The sequence below is a fragment of the Erinaceus europaeus genome, chromosome 22, assembly GCF_950295315.1.
Source record: "Erinaceus europaeus chromosome 22, mEriEur2.1, whole genome shotgun sequence".
Lineage (NCBI taxonomy): Eukaryota > Metazoa > Chordata > Mammalia > Eulipotyphla > Erinaceidae > Erinaceus > Erinaceus europaeus.
Genome location: NC_080183.1, coordinates 7,112,057 through 7,133,717, shown reverse-complemented (window position 1 = coordinate 7,133,717; position 21,661 = coordinate 7,112,057). Strand labels below are relative to the sequence as shown.

The 21,661-nt window shown below is 42.6% G+C and overlaps 1 protein-coding gene across 1 annotated transcript in view; it reads right to left on the bottom strand.

Annotated features, from left to right (window-relative positions):
• Positions 1-16,989, bottom strand: part of NRDE2 (NRDE-2, necessary for RNA interference, domain containing) — a 45,726-nt gene extending 28,737 nt beyond the window's left edge. Inside the window, exons 1-4 of the mRNA XM_016189883.2 lie at positions 16,848-16,989; positions 6,513-6,621; positions 5,088-5,318; positions 671-820 (exon numbers count right to left, since the gene is read on the bottom strand). Of these exons, the coding sequence (XP_016045369.1) occupies positions 671-820; positions 5,088-5,318; positions 6,513-6,621; positions 16,848-16,911 (554 nt within the window). The 5' untranslated portion in view covers positions 16,912-16,989. The remainder of the gene's footprint in view (positions 1-670; positions 821-5,087; positions 5,319-6,512; positions 6,622-16,847) is intronic.
• Between the last annotated feature and the right edge of the window lie 4,672 nt (positions 16,990-21,661).

Sequence of the window (21,661 nt, the reverse complement as noted above, 5' to 3'; positions counted from 1 at the left end):
ATTAGTCTAATAAACTAATTTATTAGACTAAATGGCTTCCAGATACTGTATCACAATCAGGGATTTCAAATACACAACAAAAACTTACACAACACCTACTATGCCAGGCACCATACAAGCACCAGGACAAACAGGACTAATCCAACAGGTGATGGGGGACCTGGCAGGGCACCATGACCTGGTCCCCACCTGCAGGGTGGAGCAGTGCAAGTCTCTCTTTCGCCCTCTCTCTCTCTCTCTGTTTCTGTATCAGAAAAGAAAGAAAAAGAAGAGGGGAGGGAAGACCACCAGAAGGAGTGGGGCTGCCATGGAAGCACTGAACCCCAGCAAAAACTCTCATGGCACACAAAGAAACAAATGCCGAAGCTAGCATTTAAGCTTTCAAATTAGCTATGTGAGATCACTGGTTAGGAGGAGGTAGCTCAGTTGGTAGAAAGCAGGACTTGTAGGCTTTCTGAGGCTCCTATTTTAATCCCTGGGACCACATGTACTGGAGTGGTACCCTGACTTCTTCCTCGCTCGTGAAACAAATGACTAAATCAACAGAGGCAAAGGTGGACAGGAGCAGGGAGAAAGCAAGCCAACAGGCAAACAGGTGCTGACAGAACACAAAGGAGAGAGAAGCCACTTCCCACTCAGGAAAGCCAGGGACAGACATCCTGGCGGGTACCTTGCTATATCTCCTCGGTAGAGAGATTTATACTCCCAGTTGGCAGGATCCGGTTTCTTGTCTGTTCTGAAGGTGTCTCCAGTCAGAGCCTGAATGTCTTCAAGCCAAACCAACCGACGTCCAGTGTCAGCAGTGGCATTGTTTTCCTGACTGTGGGACAAGGGAAGGTGAATACAAGATAGAAAGAAAAAAAAAAAAAGGTGCTTAGAAAACTTTCAGTTACATATCACACATTTTTCAGAAAAAGAAGGATAAAACAATTCATACTCCACACAGCACCAGATGCTGTGTATGAAATGTGCATACAACCATAGGATCAGCTACCCTGGAGGAAAAAAAAAAAAAAAAGCTTTTCATATAGAAATAAGTGCTTTGATAAAGGGGGAGGGGATATCAAGACCAGAGCACTGTTCCCATCTGGCTTATGGTGGTGCAGGGGATTGAACCTGGGACTTCAGAGCCTCAGGGATGACAGTCTTTTGCAGAAGCATTATGCTATTTCCCTAGCCCAAAATAAATATATACATTTTTAAGATAGGGTCCTCACATGCATAATCCTACTGCTCCTTCAGACTTTTTTTCATTCTTTTATTCCAGAGAGAGAGAGAGAGAGAGAGGGAGAAGGAGAGAGAGAGAGAGAGAGAGAGACAGAGGGACCAAGACCGCAGCACAACTCCATCTGTGGGGTTTTCCCTAGTGCAGCAATGCTCCCATGTGCCAGGGCTCAAAATCAGGACCCTGGGTATGCTAAGGCGTACACCTGCCAGCTGAACTATATTCTGGTCCCTAAATAAACCTTATCTTAAAAGTGATTATAAATTCAATTTCAAAAATATTTAGAAACAAGATGTTTTTTGTTTTCTAAAAAAAAAAAAAAAAATCCTAGCACTTTAGATTCTAGGCTAAAGATATTACCATACCTTCAAGGGGAAAATGCACTGACCCTTAAAATGAGCTACTCTTACACCATCTGACTTAGATGAAAGTGCTCAGATAATTTGTTCCAACTCAAAACTGAAAATGGAGGGGGGAGGGAGGCCACTGTTCTGCATTTGGTCTCAGGTATCACTGACATCTGGTCTGACTCTAATCATGGCCTGGCTGCCTGGGTGGTTGGTGTTTTGCCTCTAACTCATCCCCATCAAGGGCTATTTCTCCTTCTTCACACAGTCTGTGAGTTGGCCTAGTTTTAGCTCTGATACAAATGGAGCCACCTGCCTGGGAGTTGAGGGGAAGGGGGAGGGAAGGATTTTCTGGCCTCTATCATCCTCCTCCTTCTAAAGAAAATAAGTCCCCAATGCTACTGACACAAGAAGCTGCCAACATAGTCAAGAAAGCCATTAATGGTTGTCCCACTAAATCAGTCTTGGCTGGGGATCCAAGGTAATGGCATTTCAGACACTCAAAGTAACTACTCAATAAGTATTTGCTCAACGATATATCTCGGATTAAAATCAATATATGGCAATGTTAGCACAAGTCCCTTTGGAATAACTGTGGCAGGCTGTCTTTGAAGGAAAAGAAAGCAGCAGTAAGAAGAGGGAAAATGACACAACTTGGAAATGGGAAGCCAGTAGTGGGGGTGTGGTGCGTTAAAGGGAAGAAGGACCAGCCTTTACCCCTGCCTGCTGGGCATATCAAGGTCAGAATTAGGATGTGGTCAGGGGTTGTCTGCTAGAAGGTGAAACTCATACTAACACACAAAAGTCAGTCAGAAGCTGCGACTTCTAGGGAAGCTGTCCCTCAATCACCCTGAAATAATAGTCCCACATGCTGCCCTAACCCCAGTGAACTCACTTTTTCTGACATCACAGATGCTCTTAGCCTTCATCTCTATGGAAACAATGCTTCCAGGTCACTTTCCCAGGAGGAGATGATGGGATTTAAAAATAAGTTAAGGAGAAGGAGAGAACAACCTATTTTGATCCTAAGAGAAAGATTCTGGTAAGATATAAAATATCAACAAACTCAAATTGCCGTCTGGATCATGAAACTATCAGGAGGTGGTGAAGATCGCTTGTGATGTGGTTAAGTGTCAGCTGAAAACAACTATCTCTCAAGTTCAAATAGGAGTTTCTGTGTGGTTTCAGGAAACTGTGTAAAACTCACTTTCCTCATCAATTAAACATACACACCCATAGAGGGCCAGGCTGCAGAGGTTACAGGTTCAATCCCTGACACTCCTATATCCCAGAGCTGAGTAGTACTTTGCTATCTCTCTCATGAAAAGAAATAAATGCAACTTAAAAAAAAAAAAAAAAAAAGGCAAGTAGATAAACAGAGAGTTTTCCAATGATATAACAGTTAATATGTATTACTATGAAAACATATTTCAAAAGCAATAATAACACTATATTGAGTTATTCGTACATTTTGCAATAGTGAATTGTGTTGTGTCTCGGGAGCTCCGACAGAAAGCCAGGTGGGTGCAGCCCCTGCTAACCCTTGTGCTTGACCCTTACTGTCTGCTCCTAGAGCAAACTCAGATTCCATGTGTAGGCCCAGCATCTGAGACACACCGGGCTAAACCTATCTGGATCCTCTGGGCCACCGAGGCCTGCAGGACTATCTTCCAACACTGACGAAGGATCCCGGAAGACTGTAGTATTTGTCTCTCTGGTGGAAAATCTACAGGCCAATTCCAGACATTCTCCAAGGCACCTCTCTCACTGACATCAATGGAACTTCTTCCAAGCACACAACAAAAAGCAAATGATCCCTAAAGAGTTACGAAGTTTTAATAGCACCTGTTTTAAGGATACCTTGGACAGGTGGTCTCCCTTTGGTATAGAAACAAAGAAAATTAAGTGAGGAGTCATTCAGACCGCTTTACTATATATACTACCTGTCCCAACTCAGGGCTGAGAGCCTTCCTATGCGGCAGGAGATTAGATAAAGCAGAGAAGGAACGCTATAACTGAGTATATCTGCTGCACGCTTTCTGCAAATGACTGAATGTGCCCAAGGTAGGCAGCAGAAGCACACACTAAAGTAAATAAAGACCTGAGGAAAGGGATGTTGTGATTATAAGCTATTTTATATATTCAACACAGTGGTTCAAACAAGTGAAATAAGAAAAGGGCAAAAGAGCTGGAGAGATAGCTCATGGGTAGCATGTCCTTTGCCATGTACAAAGCCATTATTCAAAACCCCCAAATGCTTTTCTCTAGTGGCCAGGGAAACAGCTCAGCGAGTGTAGGGCTTGCATGCCTGAGACTCCTTGCTCAATCCTCTGGCACAGTCATGTACCACAGAGGTGCTCTAGCTTTTCTCTTAAGAAAGACAGTAAATCTTTTTTTAAAAAAAAAACTTAGAAGAAAAATATATTTATGACAAAATGTCCTCAATAAGTGATACTGAAGTTGGAAAAAAAAATTAAATGAAGCGTCTCTAAAAAAAATCATCTGCCTCCTAGGTGGGAATACAGTGGGTAAAGTGTGTCGCTTGCAAGTGTGAGGCCCTGAGTCCAATCACATGTGACACTGTGGTTCATGCTTTGGCTCTCTCTCTTGCCTGTTTCTCATTAATAAATACGTCAAATATAACTTTAAACTCATGTGGAGGGATCTCATATTTTCAAAAGTTTATTATTATTTTTTTAATTTTAGGATTTCTATTACGGATGACCTATGAGAGATAGAGTGAAGGAGTAAGCCAGCGGTACAAGCAGTGCTGGGGACTGAGCAAATCTAGTGCTCAAAATGTTAGGCCCATGGCCCTAACATTTTGAACAAAAGCTTTTCCTTTTTATCTTTTTTTAATGTTGGCCTAAAGGTAGAGCTCTATAGTTCTCCATCAGTTCTTCGGTAACTATCGACTCCACTTTGACTGAGTGGCTAAATTACCATCCAGTGTAGCAACAACAGAGGGTGGAATTCAAGATTTAAAATATCATATGCACGTGGGAATAGAAAGTGTACTCTGAGGGGCTAGGCATCTAATTGAGCACACACACTGCCATGTGCAAGGACCCAGGTACAAACCCCAGACCCCACCTGGAGGGGGGAAGGGAAAGCTTCACAAACAGTGAACCAGTGCTGCAGGTATCTCTTTCTGTCTCCCTCTCAATGTCTCTCAGGCCTATCAAATGCAAATATTATTATTTTTTAACTTTTTTCTTACTGTCTTTATTTATTGGCTAGAGACTGTCAGAAATTAAGAAGGAAGGGGGAGATAAAGGATGAGAGATACACCTGCAACACTATTTCACCACTTGCAAAGCTTTCCTCCTGCAGGTGGGGACTGGGGGCTCAAATCCAAGACCTTGTACATATAACATGTGAGCACAACCAAGTGCGCCACCACCCAGCCCCTACAGATATTATTTAAAAGCAAAATACATACAACGCAGTAGAGTTCAGGTCACGTTGCCCTTGCCAAAAACAAACAAACAAACAAACAAACAAAAGCAACATACTGTGGTTTCTCGGATTCTTTCTTATGGTCTCTGATGCCTCTGGAAGATCTGCCCTTTTCAGAGTCAGTATCTGAGTTAGAGTCACTGCTACTAGGCTGCTCATGTCTCCTGGTTTTCTTGTGGTGCTGATGCTTCCTTTTTTTCTTTTTCTCTTTCTTCTTTTTCCTGCTTGCTTGTCTGAGCTTTTTGCTACTATCACTTTCACCTGAAGACTCTGATTTCAGGGAAATTCTGTAGGGAAAATCAACATTCGAATTACCTTCAAATGAGAATTAGAGTACTAAATAAATAAAGAAGCAGACAAATAAGCAAAGGGAATACCTTGAAATGCCCACTCTATATTGACCAAGTAGTGCATATTACCTTCCTAGATTACACCTCAACTTAAAGACTTGATTAGAAGTTGGAGTTAGAATAACATCAGGTGAAGAAATTCTCATTTTAATACCTATTTGTGAAACAAATTTTTCATCTTTAAATGAAAGCAATCTGCCTATTATTAAAAATACATCAATGCAACATCATAAAAAGTTTTTGCTTTAGCATATTATATAAGCATGTTCTTAAAATAAAACCAAAACTTAATTCTGGTCCTTGTTTTGAAAGGGTACATAAGCTCATCCTCATTAGTGAAATACATAGGAACAGTTCCCTTTCATGCATCAACTGTTCTCAATTTCTGAAGGCTCCTTAAGATTTTAGAGCACACAGTTTCCAGAACTCATCATATTAATGAAACTATCCAACCTACAATGTGAAAGTTCATTTCTCAATTCAATGAGCTACAACAAAATTCTTTCAAAGGTGTATAGGAATGTGCACTTCACTTTCCCCAAAGTTTTCAAGAGATTTTATCCTGTTATTATTCTACAAGCTCTTTTTTTTTTAAATAAGTATTGAAAATGCAGCTAGAAAAATAACTGAGTTACAATATTCTACAGCTTTTTTTTTTTTTTTTTTTTTTTTTTAACAGAGCACTGCTTAGCTCTGGCTTATGGTGGGGTGGGGAATTGAGCTTGGGACTTAGGAGCCTCAGGCATGACAGTCTCTTTGCATATTTGCATAACCATTATGCTACCTACCTCAGCGCTTGAGTTACAATATTCTAAATGTCACTAATGATGTTAGTAAAGTTACTGGAGAACCACAATGATGCCATTTCCCTCATGGGCTAATTACTGATAGTAACTATGTCTTGCACTTGCCACAGCAATGCAAAGGATACAAAAAAAAAAAAAAAAAAAAAAAAAGGGAGAACCATCCATAAGAGTGAGGTAAGGGAAAACATTCAAAGATCACCTCATTACTTTAAGTTAAAGGAAGTTTCACTTAGCTCATTAACTGAACAGGTTTTCTAATGAGCATCAATCAAGCTAAATCATAGATGGTTTGCTAACAGATTCAAAATCCGTCTATCAAAACTACCTTGCTGGTATCAACTGCTCAGAAACAAGAGTTGTGGCCTCTTCCGTTTGTTGGCTCAAGGAAGTGATGGCTCCAACACAGAAGCTTGGGTTTCTCAGCCAGTCTAATTCTGCACATGCAAAAGGAAGAAAAAGACCAATGAAATTAGCTCAATGTGATTTCTAAAAACGGGAAATCCATCTTCGCAGCTGACATCCTAGTTCACAGCCAACGTTAGCCAGACATTCTAAACAGTCCACAGACGCAGAAGGGAATCCATGAAATCTTTATTTTCACAGGGCATGAGGCTTTAACACACTCTACAATATTTAAGACTGAAATCCTCTTGTGGTATCAGGCTGCAGCTTAACTGGTGTGGCCTAAAAGGCAACAACAATTTCTGCGCTCTCTTCACATTCGAATGGCTTTCAATTTGACTTAAACAGTTCTTCAAAATTAAGAAATAAAATAAAATCATGTATGAAAGCCCACTGTGCTTAATATTTGTACAGCAGATTAAGATATTTTTCTTTTAAAAACCGTAATACTCTTTTTTAATAATTTTTTAATATTTATTTTCCCTTTTGTTGCCCTTATTTTGTTGTTGTTGTTGTTGTAGTTATTATCGTTGTTGTTCTTGATGTCTTCATTGTTAGGTAGGACAGAGAGAAATGGAGAGAGGAGGGGAAAACAGAGAGGGGAGAGAAAGATAGACACCAGCAGACCTGCTTCATCGCCTGTGTAAAAAAAAATTGACTTGGGAAGGCCACTTGGCAATGACTTTTGTGTATGCTAAAGTAAAGATACAAAAATAAATACACAAAATCTTAAATATATATATAATTATATTTATCTTAATGTACATATATTAAGATAAATAGCAACATGGGGGGGGGGATTCTAACTTATTAAGTGCTTACTATTATTAAGCATCCTGTTAAGCACGTCACATCCTTTCTAACTTTTCACCCTCCCAACAATCCTCTTCGGGAGGTATTATGATCTCCATTGTCTAGAGGAGGAAACTAAGGCTCAGAGGAATTAAGTCATTTGTAAGGACATACCTAGTTAGCACTCTACAACTACAGATACAATCATTCGTCTACCATGTCCTTTTTCCATCTGAGGTTGGCTCCCTCTCCCTCGGGCCTAATTCCTGACACGAGGAATACGAAATGGGTTCCTGTTGCTCACTGGCATTCACAGTTATTGATACAATAACTGGATTCTACTGTGAGCAAAAGTAGGAAGGTCTGGAACAAACAATCTGCAATATAAATACCTGGAGAGTGACGCCAGCTTGGAGGAAACACAAAGAAACATGGACACCAAAACAACAGAGAGCCTGTGACTCTCCAAAGGCTTGTTCAGCAGCTACAAGAAAGCCTTTCTAAAGCCGCAATTAAGGCTTTGCATGGAAGACCAATGTGAAAAGAAAGTTTTTAAAGAACATTTCTGGATTTTGAACTCAAATCAGCATGATCTCTTATGTGACCTACATCTTCATCAAATGACTTTAAAATATGTTTTTCTGGTGTCACTGGGCCTTACACATGTGAGATTTCACTGTTCTTAGGAAGTTATTTTTCTGAGTTTGATCCCCAGCATCAAGTGTGCCAGAGTAATGCTCTGGTTTCTTCCTCATAAACAAATGGGGGAGGAGGGCAGTGCAGTGCAGTACTCAGTTAAGGGCACATATTACCATGTGCAAACATCAGGGTTCAAGCCCCTGTTCCTTACTTGCAGGGTGAACACCTCATGAGTGGTGAAGCAGGTCTACAGGTGTCATTCTTTCCCTCTCTCTATTCCCCAACCCATCCTCTTGAAATTTCTCTCTGTCCTATCTAAAAAAGGTGTGTGAGGGGGAATAGAGTATTGAAGATGTAGTATATGCCCAGGCTCAGTTCTGGGCTTCAAGAATACAGTTCCCTTTTTATAAATAAAAAAATTAAAAAAAAAATACACTATTGAAGATAAGAAGCAGGCCAGATCTCTTTTCTGGTGGGGCTTGTAATTAATCACAGGCTTACCTGTTGGCATAATACAACTGGATTGCTAAAATTAAGTGCTAGTTACAAAGACACCTAGAGAAAGTAGTCTAGGCTTAAATGATACCTTTGACTAGATTGTAATGCCCTTTTCTAGATTTACTTAAAATCCTGTGTAATTTACCAAAGTCTGGTAGAAGTCAAGTGTGTATTTAGCAATTTGTGTCAATATTAAACAGGATATAACATATTACACAGAAGGCTGGAAGGATACCTCAGTGTTAAGGTTTGACTGGCTGACAAACCTTTTATTCCTGAGGGTTAGTAAATAAACTACTGGCTTCAACTGGACTAGAAATTAGCAGCTATACACATAAACACAAATAAGAAAGGAAGAAGAGGGGAGGAAAACAAAACAAAACACGTGGAATTATTGCCTAACAAAACCAGGCAGGTATCTGGAAGAACCACAGCATGTGTAGTTTTGTAGGAAATGCCTGGACGATGGGCAGCAATGAGTAGTATTTCTTTATACACATTCTGAACCCAGGTCCTAGCACATGGTAAGGTGTGGGCATGCTCTACTGGATGAGCTACCTCCTGGGCCCCCTGGCATGTGATTTTCTTTTTTTTTTTTTTTTTTGCCTCCAGGGTTATTGCTGGGGCTCAGTGCCTGCACCATGAATCCACAGCTCCTGGAGGCCTCCTCCCCACCCCCCTCCTCCCACCCTTTTGTTGCCCTTGTTGTCGTAGCCTTGTTGTGGTTATTATTGTTGTTGATGTCATTTGTTGTGGAGAGAAATGGAGAGAGGAGGGGAAGACAGAGAGGGAGAGAGAAAGACAGACACCTGTAGACCTGCTTCACCACTTGCAGTGACCTCCTGCAGGTGGGGAGCCGGGGGCTCAAACCGGGATCCTTATGCCGGCCCTTACGCTTTGCCATGTGTGCTTAACCCGCTGTGCTACCACCCCAACCCATGATACTTTAAAATAAGGATATTTTAAACTCCTGGTTACAGTGGAGAGTGGCTCAGGGGTGGAGGCAGGATGGAACCAAAGGTAGGGAGCTTGTTTAGAGGTTGTTGTAATTAACCCAAGAGATGACAATAGCAAAAACTAGGTAGTAGCAGTGAGAATAGTTATGGGGGGAGAGACTGGGAGATAGCTCACCTGGTAGAAAGCGTGCCTTTCATATGTAAGTCCCCAGGTTTGAGGCCCTGCACCACAAAGGAACACCAGGGGTGACACTAGGGAGCTCCAACTGGTGGTGGAGCTATGCTGTGCTCTCTGTCCACTCCTCCTCTCTGGCTAAGACACAGTGAAAAAGTTGGGCCAGGAAGGCCACTCAGTGCTGGCATTGTGTAAGCACAAGGCACTGGACCCATTGTCTGGTGTCATGTTTTAAAGAAGTTACTTGGGAACAATGGATAAAGAGTTGAATGAGGGGAAAGGGCAGGCTGAAGTCTCTGTCTGGCTTGGGTGAGTGGTGTTGCCACTGCCACCTCTCCAGATTCAAAGGAGGTCTCGAAACTTTACATCAGGCTCAACCTGACGCTGTTGACTGGCTACGGAAGAAGGGCAAACGCTAGAAGAAGAAGAGGCAGACACAGAAAAAGCAGGTGAAAAGGAAAGAAACAGTGAATTTCATTTCTTCTAGGGTAACAGATCTGCTTCAGATGCTGATATGATAAGCAAACTGACAGGACATTTCCATCCCACATCCCAACTCCCCAAATATCTGACAGACTCTCAAGAATGAAAAGTTTTAGAGTATAAACCCCCCCCAAATAATCCTATAGTTAGAGGGGGGGAAAAAACCTAGGGATGAGATGTCAAACTCTGCTGCTCCTTGTAGTCTCAAGAGAGATGAGAGCAGAACCTAAGAATTAAACTTTTTAATTGAACTCTGTAGCCAACACTACTATGTAACATTATCTTATATTTTCTTTTCTTTTCTTTTTAAAGAATTTTTTAACATGTATTTATTCATGAGAATGATAGAGAGAGAGAAGAACCAGACATCACTCTGGTACATGTGCTGCTGGGAATTGAACTCAGAACCCTATGGTTAAGAATCCAATGCTTTATCCACTGCGCCTCCTCCTGGACCACATCTTTTATTTTCTAACACGAAGCAAAAATCACAGTGCTTATATTCATAGTATCAAAAGACTAGGAAGAGTCCAAATGTCCTCAGTAGGAGATTGGCTGAGTGTGTGTTCCAGCCCAAAGGGAAAGTGCAGTGCAGAGCAGCAGGCTTTTAAGAAAGAGAAGGAGAATCCAGCTGCTTAGACTAAAAGGGAGTGGCGGTGGCAGGATGTCGGTGAGTGATGAAAGCTGTAAGCTACAGGAGAAGGAAACCACAGCTTCGGAGAGCAGAGATGGAAGGAACCATTTTCCTGATGAATACACCTAAGATACATTTTCAGGGGTTTTTGTTGTTTGTTTGTTTTGTTTTGTTTTTACTAGGATACCATTCAAGGGGGGTAGTCAGCATAATGGACATGCAAACAGACTTTCATGCCTGAGGCTCCCAAGTCTCAGGTTCAATCTCCCTCACCACCATGAACCAGAGCTGAGCAGAACGCTGGTAAAACTCAGTTCTGGTATACAGTGGTGGTGCCAGGGACTGAACCTGGAACCTCCTGCATGCTATTCTGAATGCTACTACGGCACTATTTCCCCCGACACTGTATTTTCAACCTTAGAACCAATATAAATGTTTTGCAACATTAACATACATCTATCAAGTCAAGGAGAAAAGAAATCCCTCAAAATTAAAAATACATCCAGCTATATATCAAACCAGCAACCAAACTGCATTGAGAATTATTTCAACAGTAATCTGACAACACATTCACTACATAAAGTACCTTATGCAACTATTGTATTCCATAAAGAAATACTGAACAACATAGTACTGGGTCATATAATTGATAACTCCAAAGAGACAGTCACAGATATAACACACATAATTGTACTAATGGCACTAAGAGCTAAGATTTTTAGCATTAGAGGAATAAAACATAAATAATATATCAAAGAGATGAAAGTAAAAACTTAATGATCTTACATTTGGGCTATAGATTTCAATACAAATTATGATATGTTTATCTTTTTGGTTCTAACTACTGAACCCCTTAGAAGTAATGACAACCAAGAGCACTGAGGGCTTCTAACGCCCAATTTGTGTTTTCAACGGACCCATACCATTTCCCACCAAAAGAACCAGGGTTCCTCGGAGACAGAGCAACCTGAGGCAGCAACAGAACATGTAGGCAATGAGCTCTGGGCACTGTTTAAGCTAGAAAGCCAGGAAGTGATCAAAGACCGCTAGGTCCCATCAAAGACACAGACACCGACTTGACTAGGCTTATGTCACCCAAGAGGGGACAATGTGAGCGCTCAGGGAAAAGCCTGTCTGCAACAGAGACAGACACAGAGTACCAGACGTTCCCGAGCTCCTAAATGCTCCTGTCTGACAGGTGTGAGGACATCCTCTAGGGTTCCTGGACCCTGTTCCCAGACACTAGCAGGATGTGGAAGAACTCAACTCAATGCTGACACTGTACTCAGAGACGGTGGTAGACACCACAGGCTAAGGGCTCAATGTCCCATATCATCCTCCACTGCAGACACCAGCCCCACCCAGGCTCCAAACCAGAGGTTTCCCGGCCCCTTTTCAGGTTCCATTAACTTTCTAGAAAGACTCAGAGAACTCGGGAAACCCATTTGCTTGTGAGATACTAGATTTATGACAAAGGGTCTGACTCGGGAATAGCCACACAGAGTAGATGCACAGGGCAAGGAACAGGGAACAGACAAGGAAGGAGTGTTCAGGCCCTCTCAGAGCACACCATCTCCCCAGATCCCTGTGTTCACCAACCTGAAAACTCCCTGAAGCGCCTTCTTTGGGAGCACTGATGAAGGTTTTATGATAAACCTTGATCAGCTCACTGGCCATGGGCACCTAAAATTCTCCAGCTCCACTCCCTGTAGGTCTAACAGCAGGACTCAAAGTTCCAACCCTCTAATCATATGATGGACCCACCAGCTGACCAGCTCCCACTCCTAAGTGATTCCCCAAGTCGCCTAATAAATATCTCATGGACAGAGTCAATGGTTTTCCCCATTTAGAAGATTATAAGGGCTCAGTGGATAGTGTTGAACTTGGTGGGGGGGGGGTCAGGCGGTAGAGTAGTGGGTTGGTTAAGCGCACATGGTGCGAAGTGCACAGACTGGCATAAGGATCCCGATTCGAGCACCCTGCTCCCCACCTGCAGGGCAGTTATTTCACAGGCAGTGAAGCAGGTCTGCAAGTGTCTGTCTTTCTCTCCCCCTGTCTTCCCCTCCTCCCTCTATTTCTCTCTGTCCTGTCCAACAACAACAGCAATGACAACAACAACAAAGGCAACAACAAGGGCAACAAAATAGGAAAAATGGCCTCCAGGAACAGTGGATTCATAGTGTAGGCACTGAGCCAAAGCCAATAACCCTGGAGGCAAAAAAAAAAAAAAAGAAGAAGAAGAAGAAAGAAAGAAAGAATAAGTTGAACTTTCAAGCACAGAGTCCCAAGTTCAATGCCCAGCATCACATGTGCCAGAGTGGTGCTCTGGTTCTCTTTCATAAAATATAACAAAACTGAAAAGGCTTTCCAGATGTGTGTGCCTGGAATGTGAATGAAGACATATGAAACATTTATTTGGGAAATACATCTGCACAAATAGATAATTTTATTATAAAATCACATGGGATGGGAGTCTGGCGGTAGCACAGCGGGTTAAGCACACGTGGAGCAAAGCGCAGGGACCAGTGTAAGGATCCTGGTTCAAGCCCCCAACTCCCCACCTGCAGGGGTGTCTGTCTTTCTCTCCTCCTCTCTGTCTTCCCCTCCTCTCTCCATTTCTCTCTGTCCTATCCAACAACGACAAGAACAATAATAATGGCAACCATAAAAAAAAAACAAGGGCAACAAAAGAGACTAAATAAATAAATATAAAAATATTAAAACAAACAAACAAAAAAAAAAACCACATGGACTCTAACTGGTTATTCTGAAAAAATTGACCAAAGGAACACATCAAGCTTTCATCCTGCCTTTGCTGCCAGAACTATACTTTGGGACATCCCAAGAGTGTTGGGAAAGAGTTCTGGGCAGAATAGTGGATGCTAATAAGTACGGGAGAAATGCTAAAATGGGAAAATAACCATTTTGTAACTCCTATAAAGTAATGAGTCTAAGCAACACTCATAACTAGCTGCAGAGAGCACTAGGCGAAAGGCTGGTGGGTAAGGCAGGATGCCATTGGGCCCACTGATGAACCTTACCATCACTGAGAGAGAGAGAGAGAACTGATGGCACATCTCTCTGACCTTATTCAACAGCACAGTGCACAGCACCCCCGAGAACATCTTCTCATCTAATAAAACAAATTATACTTGAATTAGCATTGCAGATCTAGTTACCAGTTTACAGGAAAATAGAGAAGCAGGTGAAATAACGAGTGACTACACGGTAGAAATGTCCATAGGACAAATGAGGCAGTTTCCTCAATAAATAAATCACTCAGAAAGGACAGGCAAGAAAGCTGCTATGGACAGTGTGCCTGCTCTGTCATGCATACCACTCAGGTCGGAGGGCGGTTCCCACTGCACTGGGCGAAGCTTCAGTGCTGTGGTATCTTTACCCTCTCCACCTCCATATCTCTACTTTAAAACAAACAGAGTTGGGAGCAGTGAAGTCGTAGTGATGAACAAAAGTCACAAGGGAAAGCGGGGAAGGGAAAATATTTACTTCTTGTATATGGTGCCAAAGAATGGAGCCAGGGTTTCACACACAGTCACTTCCTGAGTCTTTTTTTTTTTTTTTTTTAAATGCAGCACCAGAAAGCAAACTCCGAGATTTGTACATGTATGATATGGGTGAATGGCCTTCCATGCCAATTTTTCATTGTTTTTCTTATTTAGTGAGGGAGAAAGATAATCACAGACAGGGGTCGGGGTGGTGGCACACCTGGTTGAGCACACATGCTACAGTGTGCAAGGACCCGGGTTCGAGCCTCCGGTCCCCACCTACAGGGGAAAAGCTTTGTGAGTGGTGAAGCAGGTCTGCAGGTGTCTCTCTGTCTCTCTCCTTCTCTAGCTTCCCTCCTCCTCTCAATTTCTGGCTGTGTCTATCCAATAAATAAATAAAGATAATAAATAAGTAAATAAATAAATAAAAAGATAATCACAGACAGCCAGAAGAGAGCCAACTCAGTACTACTCGACTGCCCACGGAGCGCCCCGAGTGCCATCACTGGTACTCCTATGTTGTGCCAGGGCTTGACCTCAGGGCACTGCACAAACAAGACACCACTGAGCAAGCCTCCTAGCCCAATTATGTTTCAAGACAGGGAAAGAGGAAGAGGCAGCCCAGCACTGCCCTACCATTCATGGGCCCTCTCCCCCCAGTAGCATCCAGGGTGCTCCATGTAATGCTGAGGCTTGAACTCAGAGCCCTACACAATGTGAAGACGTGCTCTATCGGGTGAGCTAGCTATCTCCCAGCCCTGTGTATTTTGTGAGAGACAGGAAGGGAGAGAGGGAGAGACACTAAAGCAGGGTTCCACTATGCAGAGAGTTGCGCTTACTAATCCGTGGCATTCCCATGTGGTATCAGGAATCAAAGCCAGGACCTCACACATGGAAAGCAAGCGATTTTCCAACGAGCAACTTCCTGGGCCCCACAAAATAAAAACCCTTTTTTAAAGGCATACGCATTAAAAACTATTGTGGATCCTAACTTCAACAAGGCAATACTAACAGGTAGGCTTTCTGGGACAACCTGGGAAATCTGAACACTGACTGGCAATTCATCATTAAAAAAATGATAGTCAACATCAATTTGGATAAAAGCATTAAACAGTACTTTATAAAAAGCACTTTTAGAGGCTGGAAGGCGGTGCACCCTGTTGAGTGCACATATTAGCACGTTCAAGCCCCCAGCCCTCACCTGCAGGGGGAGGCTTCAAGAGCAGTGAAGCAGTGCTGCAGGTGCCTCCATTCTCTCCCTCCCCCTCTCAATTTCTCTCTGTCCTATCAAATAAAACATACCAAACAGCACACTGGTTAAGACAAATGCTCCAGGTAAGCCTTCCATTTTCCCCCTTCAAAAGCATCAACCCTGGGCCAGTTACTCAAGTCTCGCCTTTCCATGCCCACTAGTCCCACCCATATTTCTCAGGGTTCCTCTGTATGTGTGTATGTTATTTTCGGACAAACTGGAGTATTATCAGCTCTCTGTACATGCCTCATGCTGTCCATCCTCAACGCCTTTGAAGTTCCTGGAATAAAGCTTGAAATGTTTTTCCACTTCTTTGGCTTTTGTTTTCCAAAGCACTGCTCAGCTCTGGTTGATGTATGATGGTGGTGAGGGATTTAACCTGGGACTCCAAAGCCTCAAGCACGAAAGTCTTCTTCTGTATAATCTTCATGCTAGCTCCCCAGCCCTCCTGACACTCTTTTCTTTGTCCAAATCCTATTCTCTTGAAACTCCATCCCAAAAGCAAGCTCCTGTGTAAAGTGTTATTTGAACTTGCCCCCATAAAGCATAACTCGAATTCACCTGTAACATGTGTCTTATTTTTTTTGTTTATGCATTTACTACTCAGCCAATAGACACTGGACACCTGCTATACTGTGGGCCTCTACAAAGTCTAACACCGTCTGACGGCTGGGAGGTGACAGTCAAATACAGTCGTCAACCAAAATGACACTAACGACGTATGAGTACGAAAACAGTTGCAAAAAGGGTTGTGTATGAACAGATACGACAGGAGCGACACACAACTGGACTCGGCGGCAGGAGGTGCAGATCTGCGTTTAACTGCTCCAAAGGCCACATCATGTCACCTCCCTAAGCCCTCCGAAGGTGTTGGGTCTTTTACCCCAGCGGCGCCCATGGGTGTTCGGTGTCGGGCCGCGCTAGCTCGGCCGACAGACAGACAGACAGGACCCCGCGATACGCCGAGCAGAAATGAGTGCGGCAGGGAAGTTGCGCTACAGCAACCCTGCATGCACACATCCACACCGGGAGGCTCCTGTCGTCGGAAGCACAGCCATTCTCACTTTCCAGGGCAGGTCACTAACTCGGCTTTCGAGAAACAGGAGCCCAACAATGTGAGAAGGACCGCGGGCCACTGCCGTCTTCGCCCAACTACAGAACGCGGACCCAGCCGGGACAAGAAAGGAGCCCTTCCCAGAAGGCTTTGCGGCGCCGCGGAGCACTCTGGGAAACAAGCGGATCAACAAACCACAGGCCGGGACGGGAGCCGAGAAACTGCGCTGAGCTCGCCGGACGCCTCCACCATCCCTTTCGTGCGCTCACCCTTCCCGGCGCTCCCGTTCTCTGGAGCTTCGCTGGCGGCCGCAAAGGCAGGGAACAGCGCCATGACCACAGGCCTCAGCGCTAGTCACCGCCGCAGAAATGGCGTCGATGGGCGGAAGCCGGAAGTGACGCATTTAGGCCGCGGCTCACGCTGGGAAATGTGGTTTTTTCGGGCTCTCGCCGGCAGCGGCCAGGACCATGTGGGCGGAGTCAGGGAGGGATTACGGTCCGTGGGCGGGGCCAAGCGGGTCTCCACCCGGAAATTGCATTTATTGGGGTTGGATGAGACTGGAGAATGGTGACGTTCACAGGCAGAATTTTTGTAGAAAGCTACTAAGAAGTTGGAATTCCGGGCAGGGGTAGAAAGCATAATGGTTTTGCCAGAACTGAACAGTGGAAAAAAAAAAAAAGAGTTGATAGTACAAATAGAGAGCTAGAAGTGAGAGGAGAGCGGCATATTAGAAGCTTAGAAGAGGTAGCACACCCACAAAATTAACAGATCTCAGCCTCCCAAGAAAAAGAAGTTGAAATTCCAGACCCCTGAACTCTGGCCATCATGTATTTACTGAATTACATAAATCAAATTCTCCATTTTCTTTGTTGTTTTTTTTTTCATAAATCACACATTAGTTTCCACACCTACAAAAAAAAAAAAAAAAACTTGAGCTGAAATGACCATGTAAAATAATTGTTACTGTGCCCGACCAATGGGAAACACTTAATAATCAATTAGCATAATGAAAATTCCACTCAAAGCCATGCAAAATAGCCAAACTTGGATCATTTTGTCATTTAAAAAATATCTTAGAGCAACCTAGGAGGTGGCACAGTGGATAATGTATTGGACACTCACACATGAGGTCCTCAGTTCCATCCCCGGCATCACATGTGCCAGACTGATGCTCTAATTTTCTCTAGATTCTCCTCTCATAAACAAGTTAATTAATGTAAATTTATGCTTTAGAGGACTGGCGAAATAGCTCATTTGGATAGTGTGCAGCTTTGCATGTTGCTCCTTCTATGTTCAAGCCCCATCCCTCACAACACTAAAAGGAGCTTCAGTGCTGTAGTCTTTCTAAATAAATAAACAAATCTTGGAAATACAAAAGAAAACAACTTGTCTATACTCCTGACTGTATAAAAAGAATCTGAATCTAAGCAGAATCCAAGCAAGTCTGCTACCAGGGACGTAGGGCATAAATGGGCAATTCAAAGTACTTAATAGTTTAGAAGCAATCAACCAAATCTAGATTATGAGAAGTTATGGAAAAATGCCCTGGTTCTTTCAACAAATCAATTTTAAAGGGAGTAGAAGATAGCAATAGATACATAAAAGATCTTCAAAACACCAGCTAAATAAAATATATGACCTCATTATATTCTGATTAGACAAAATTTAAAATGACTTTTTTGAGACAAATAGATAAAATGTTAACAGTATTAGATAACATCAAGTAATGTGGCTAGTTCTGTTAGATGGACCACTCACACTGAAGTGCATATAAAGAAACATCCTTTATATATTAGAGACACATACTCAAGTACTTATAATAGTGTAGTAGTGAAGATAGATACATAGAAATATTTTTCTTTGGACACAAGTGAGTTCCAGAAGCTTTTAGAATTTGATAGAAAATACATCAAGAACCAAGGAGGATTGGGGAAATAGAATTTACATGCCTGCGACTCCAGAGGCATCAGGTTCAATCCCCAGTACCACTTTATGCCAGAGGTCTGCTATCTTTATCTCCTAACACATAAATGACTCCTTCTTCTTCCTCTTCTTCTCCTCCTTCTCCTCCTCCTCCTCCTCCTCCTCCTTCTTCTTTCCCTCCTCCTCCTCTCCCTCCTCTTCCCCTCCTCCTCCTCTGCCTCCTCTTCTCCTCCTCTTCTTCCTCCTCTTCTCCTCCTCCTCCTCCTCCTCATTATTACTATTACTTGCCAGAGCACGCCTCAGTTCTGGCTTATGGTGGTACAGAGGATTGAACCTGGGGCCATGTCTACAACCTTAGGGGAACTGTGGTGGCTTCCAGTGGGGAGACTGGAGATTCAGAACACTGGTGGTGGCAATGGTAAAATTTTTTTCAAAGGGTCAAATAGTAAATATTTTGGGTTTTGTGGGCCACAGGGTCTTTGTAACAACTATTCTTTGCTGCCATTGTATTGAGTGGGGGGAAAAGCCATCTACAACACATAAATTAAAGAGTGATAATGACTTTATCCCAATAAAACTATATTGACAAAAACAGATGGTGGACTCCCAGACCACTGTTTACCAAATGTCATCTATTACATAGGACAGTATTTATTGAACTGCCTCTATAAAGTGAAACAAAGATTATTGAAGACCTTATAAAGTTACTACTAAAATTTACTAGGTATTGGAAAAACGAAGTTAGTGAACTGAGCTGAAGTGTTCTCCAACTGAAGCATATTCTTTCATAGTCAAAACCCAGCTTTCAAGAAGTGAAGACTGAACGCATGTTAAGCACCACCAAGAGATACAATCAGCAAAACCCTGATTGTGGGAAATGACAGAAACAAACAATCTGGTTTCTTCAACAAATAAAGTACAAGGAAAAAAAATAATAAAATCAAAGTTTGAAAAGGAGACCTACATAAAAAGATATTTCAAAGGCATATTGACAGGAAAAGTGTATGCTGTCTTGACTGAGATATGTCTACCCCACAATATCTCTTGAAGAATCTACTTCTTTTAGAATTTCATCCTGAAATTCTGGTGGAACGCTCTGATAACTAACTAGGATTTGTTTCAGTTTAATGCTGGAGAGAATCAGCAGGTAGAGGGAGGACACACAATTGGTCCTGGTTTGATAACTGATGAAATAATGAAATGAGTGCATGAAGTTTCTCTCTCTGCCGCTCTCTACTATGTTGAAATGTTCCCAATACAGTATGCTTAAACCAGAAATTTGAAAGTTTACTGCTTTTAAAAGCAAAACAATAGGACCTTGAAAAGGGAGAAACAAAAAAAGGAGAGAGAGAGAGAGAGAGAGAGAGAGAGAGATATCAAAGAAATTACCCACTTTCAATCTTTCTTTAGTCCTGTTTATGGTGCTCTCGTGCTATGCTGGAGATTAAATTCATAGTAAGGCATACACTTGATCTGCTGAACTATGTCCTGTTTCCTGAGTTGGTATTTTTTAAGATTTAAAATTTTGTTTTTAAACTGTATTTATTTCTTCATGAGAAAGAGTGGAGAGAGCAAGAACCATTGTATCACTCTGGTCTGTGCAATGCCGGGAACCAAACTTGAGACCTTATGCTTTCGATTACAACAACTTATCCACGACACCACCTCCTGGCTCACCCCAGAATTATTATTTTTTAAAGCTTATTGTGTGAAAGAAAGACAAGAGCACTGCTTTGTTATATACATTGAGCAGGGAGGAATCTGGGGGCTCTTGCATGCAAGTCTTGCACTCTACTCACTGAGCTAACTCTCCCATTGCTCAAACTGCAGGCTTTAGAAATTTTCAGTGCTCATGGGTAATACTATTTTGAATACATTTTAAAAAGCAGTTTAAAAATATGACTTGAATTTGCACATAGCTTGACTAAAGGAGAAGAATATGTTATATGACCACTTTTAAATGTCTCACTCTTTGTGGCAAAGAAATGCTAAATTGGTCAGTTGCTGTTCTCCTGTCAGTCTTACCTCCATTTCACTTTGATCACCTGTGGACTCTGACAAGTGAAGGTTTTTTTCCCCTCTGAAGTTGGGACATGGTATAGGTACAAGAAGGACAAAGGTGGAGGGGGGAACAGGCGGTAACACACCAGCTTAAGTGCACATATTATGAAGCATAAGTACTGGCTCAAGGATCCTGGTTCGAGCCGCCACCTACTTGGTGGGGGGTCGCTTTACAAGCGGTGAAGCAGGTCTGCAGGTGTCTATATTTCTCTCCCCCTGTTTTGCCCCCCTCTATTTCTCTCTGTCCTATCAAACAATATTGGAAAGGGAAGATGGCCTCAAGGAGCAGTAGATCCATAGTGTAGGCACCAAGCCCCAGCGATAACCCTGGAGACAAAAAAAAAAAAAAAAAGGAATTTGTGCAGGAGAGAAGTGTGAAAAATGAACCTTGTTTCAGTTGCAGAGAAGTCAGATGAGAGGTATATATACAATCTTGAGCTCAGTAAAGTACACAGACAGTGGAGAATGAAAAGGTGGCCAGAATAGGGGCTGAAGACTGTAAGAAACCACCTACAAGCATGTCAGAGAAGCCACAAAAGGGATGAAAAGATCGCTACAAACTAGGGGGCCAGGGACACAGCATAATGGCTATGCAAAAAGCCTTTCATGCCTGAGCCACGGAAGTTTCCAGGTCGAACCCCCAGCAACACCATAAACCAGAGCTGAGCAGTGCTCTGGTAAAAACAGAAATAAAAGCAAAAACAAAAAAAAAAAAACACAAATCAGATGCTCAGTACTTAACAAAATGACCTCTATTAATTCCCATTCACTTTTGGAGAAGTCCATTATAGAAAAGCTAACAGGTTGTAGAGAGCTCTTGTTTGCTTAGTTAGGACTGTCCTTTCTAAACCCACAAGGGGTCATGTTGGTGCACCTTGCTGTCCTGGTCCATCTCACCGGTCAGGGGCAGTATGCAACCTGATTCAGCCAGGTGTACACTTGGTAGGTGTTCAACCCAACTGTGACACCATTCGCGTTGTGCAAAGTTCTTCTCCAGGAGTTTTGGAACTAGAACTGAGAAAGAGAAGCTGGTTTCCAGACCAACTAGAACTATAACTGAGAAAGAGAAATTGGTCAAAATCCCAGAGCCTGGAGGTGG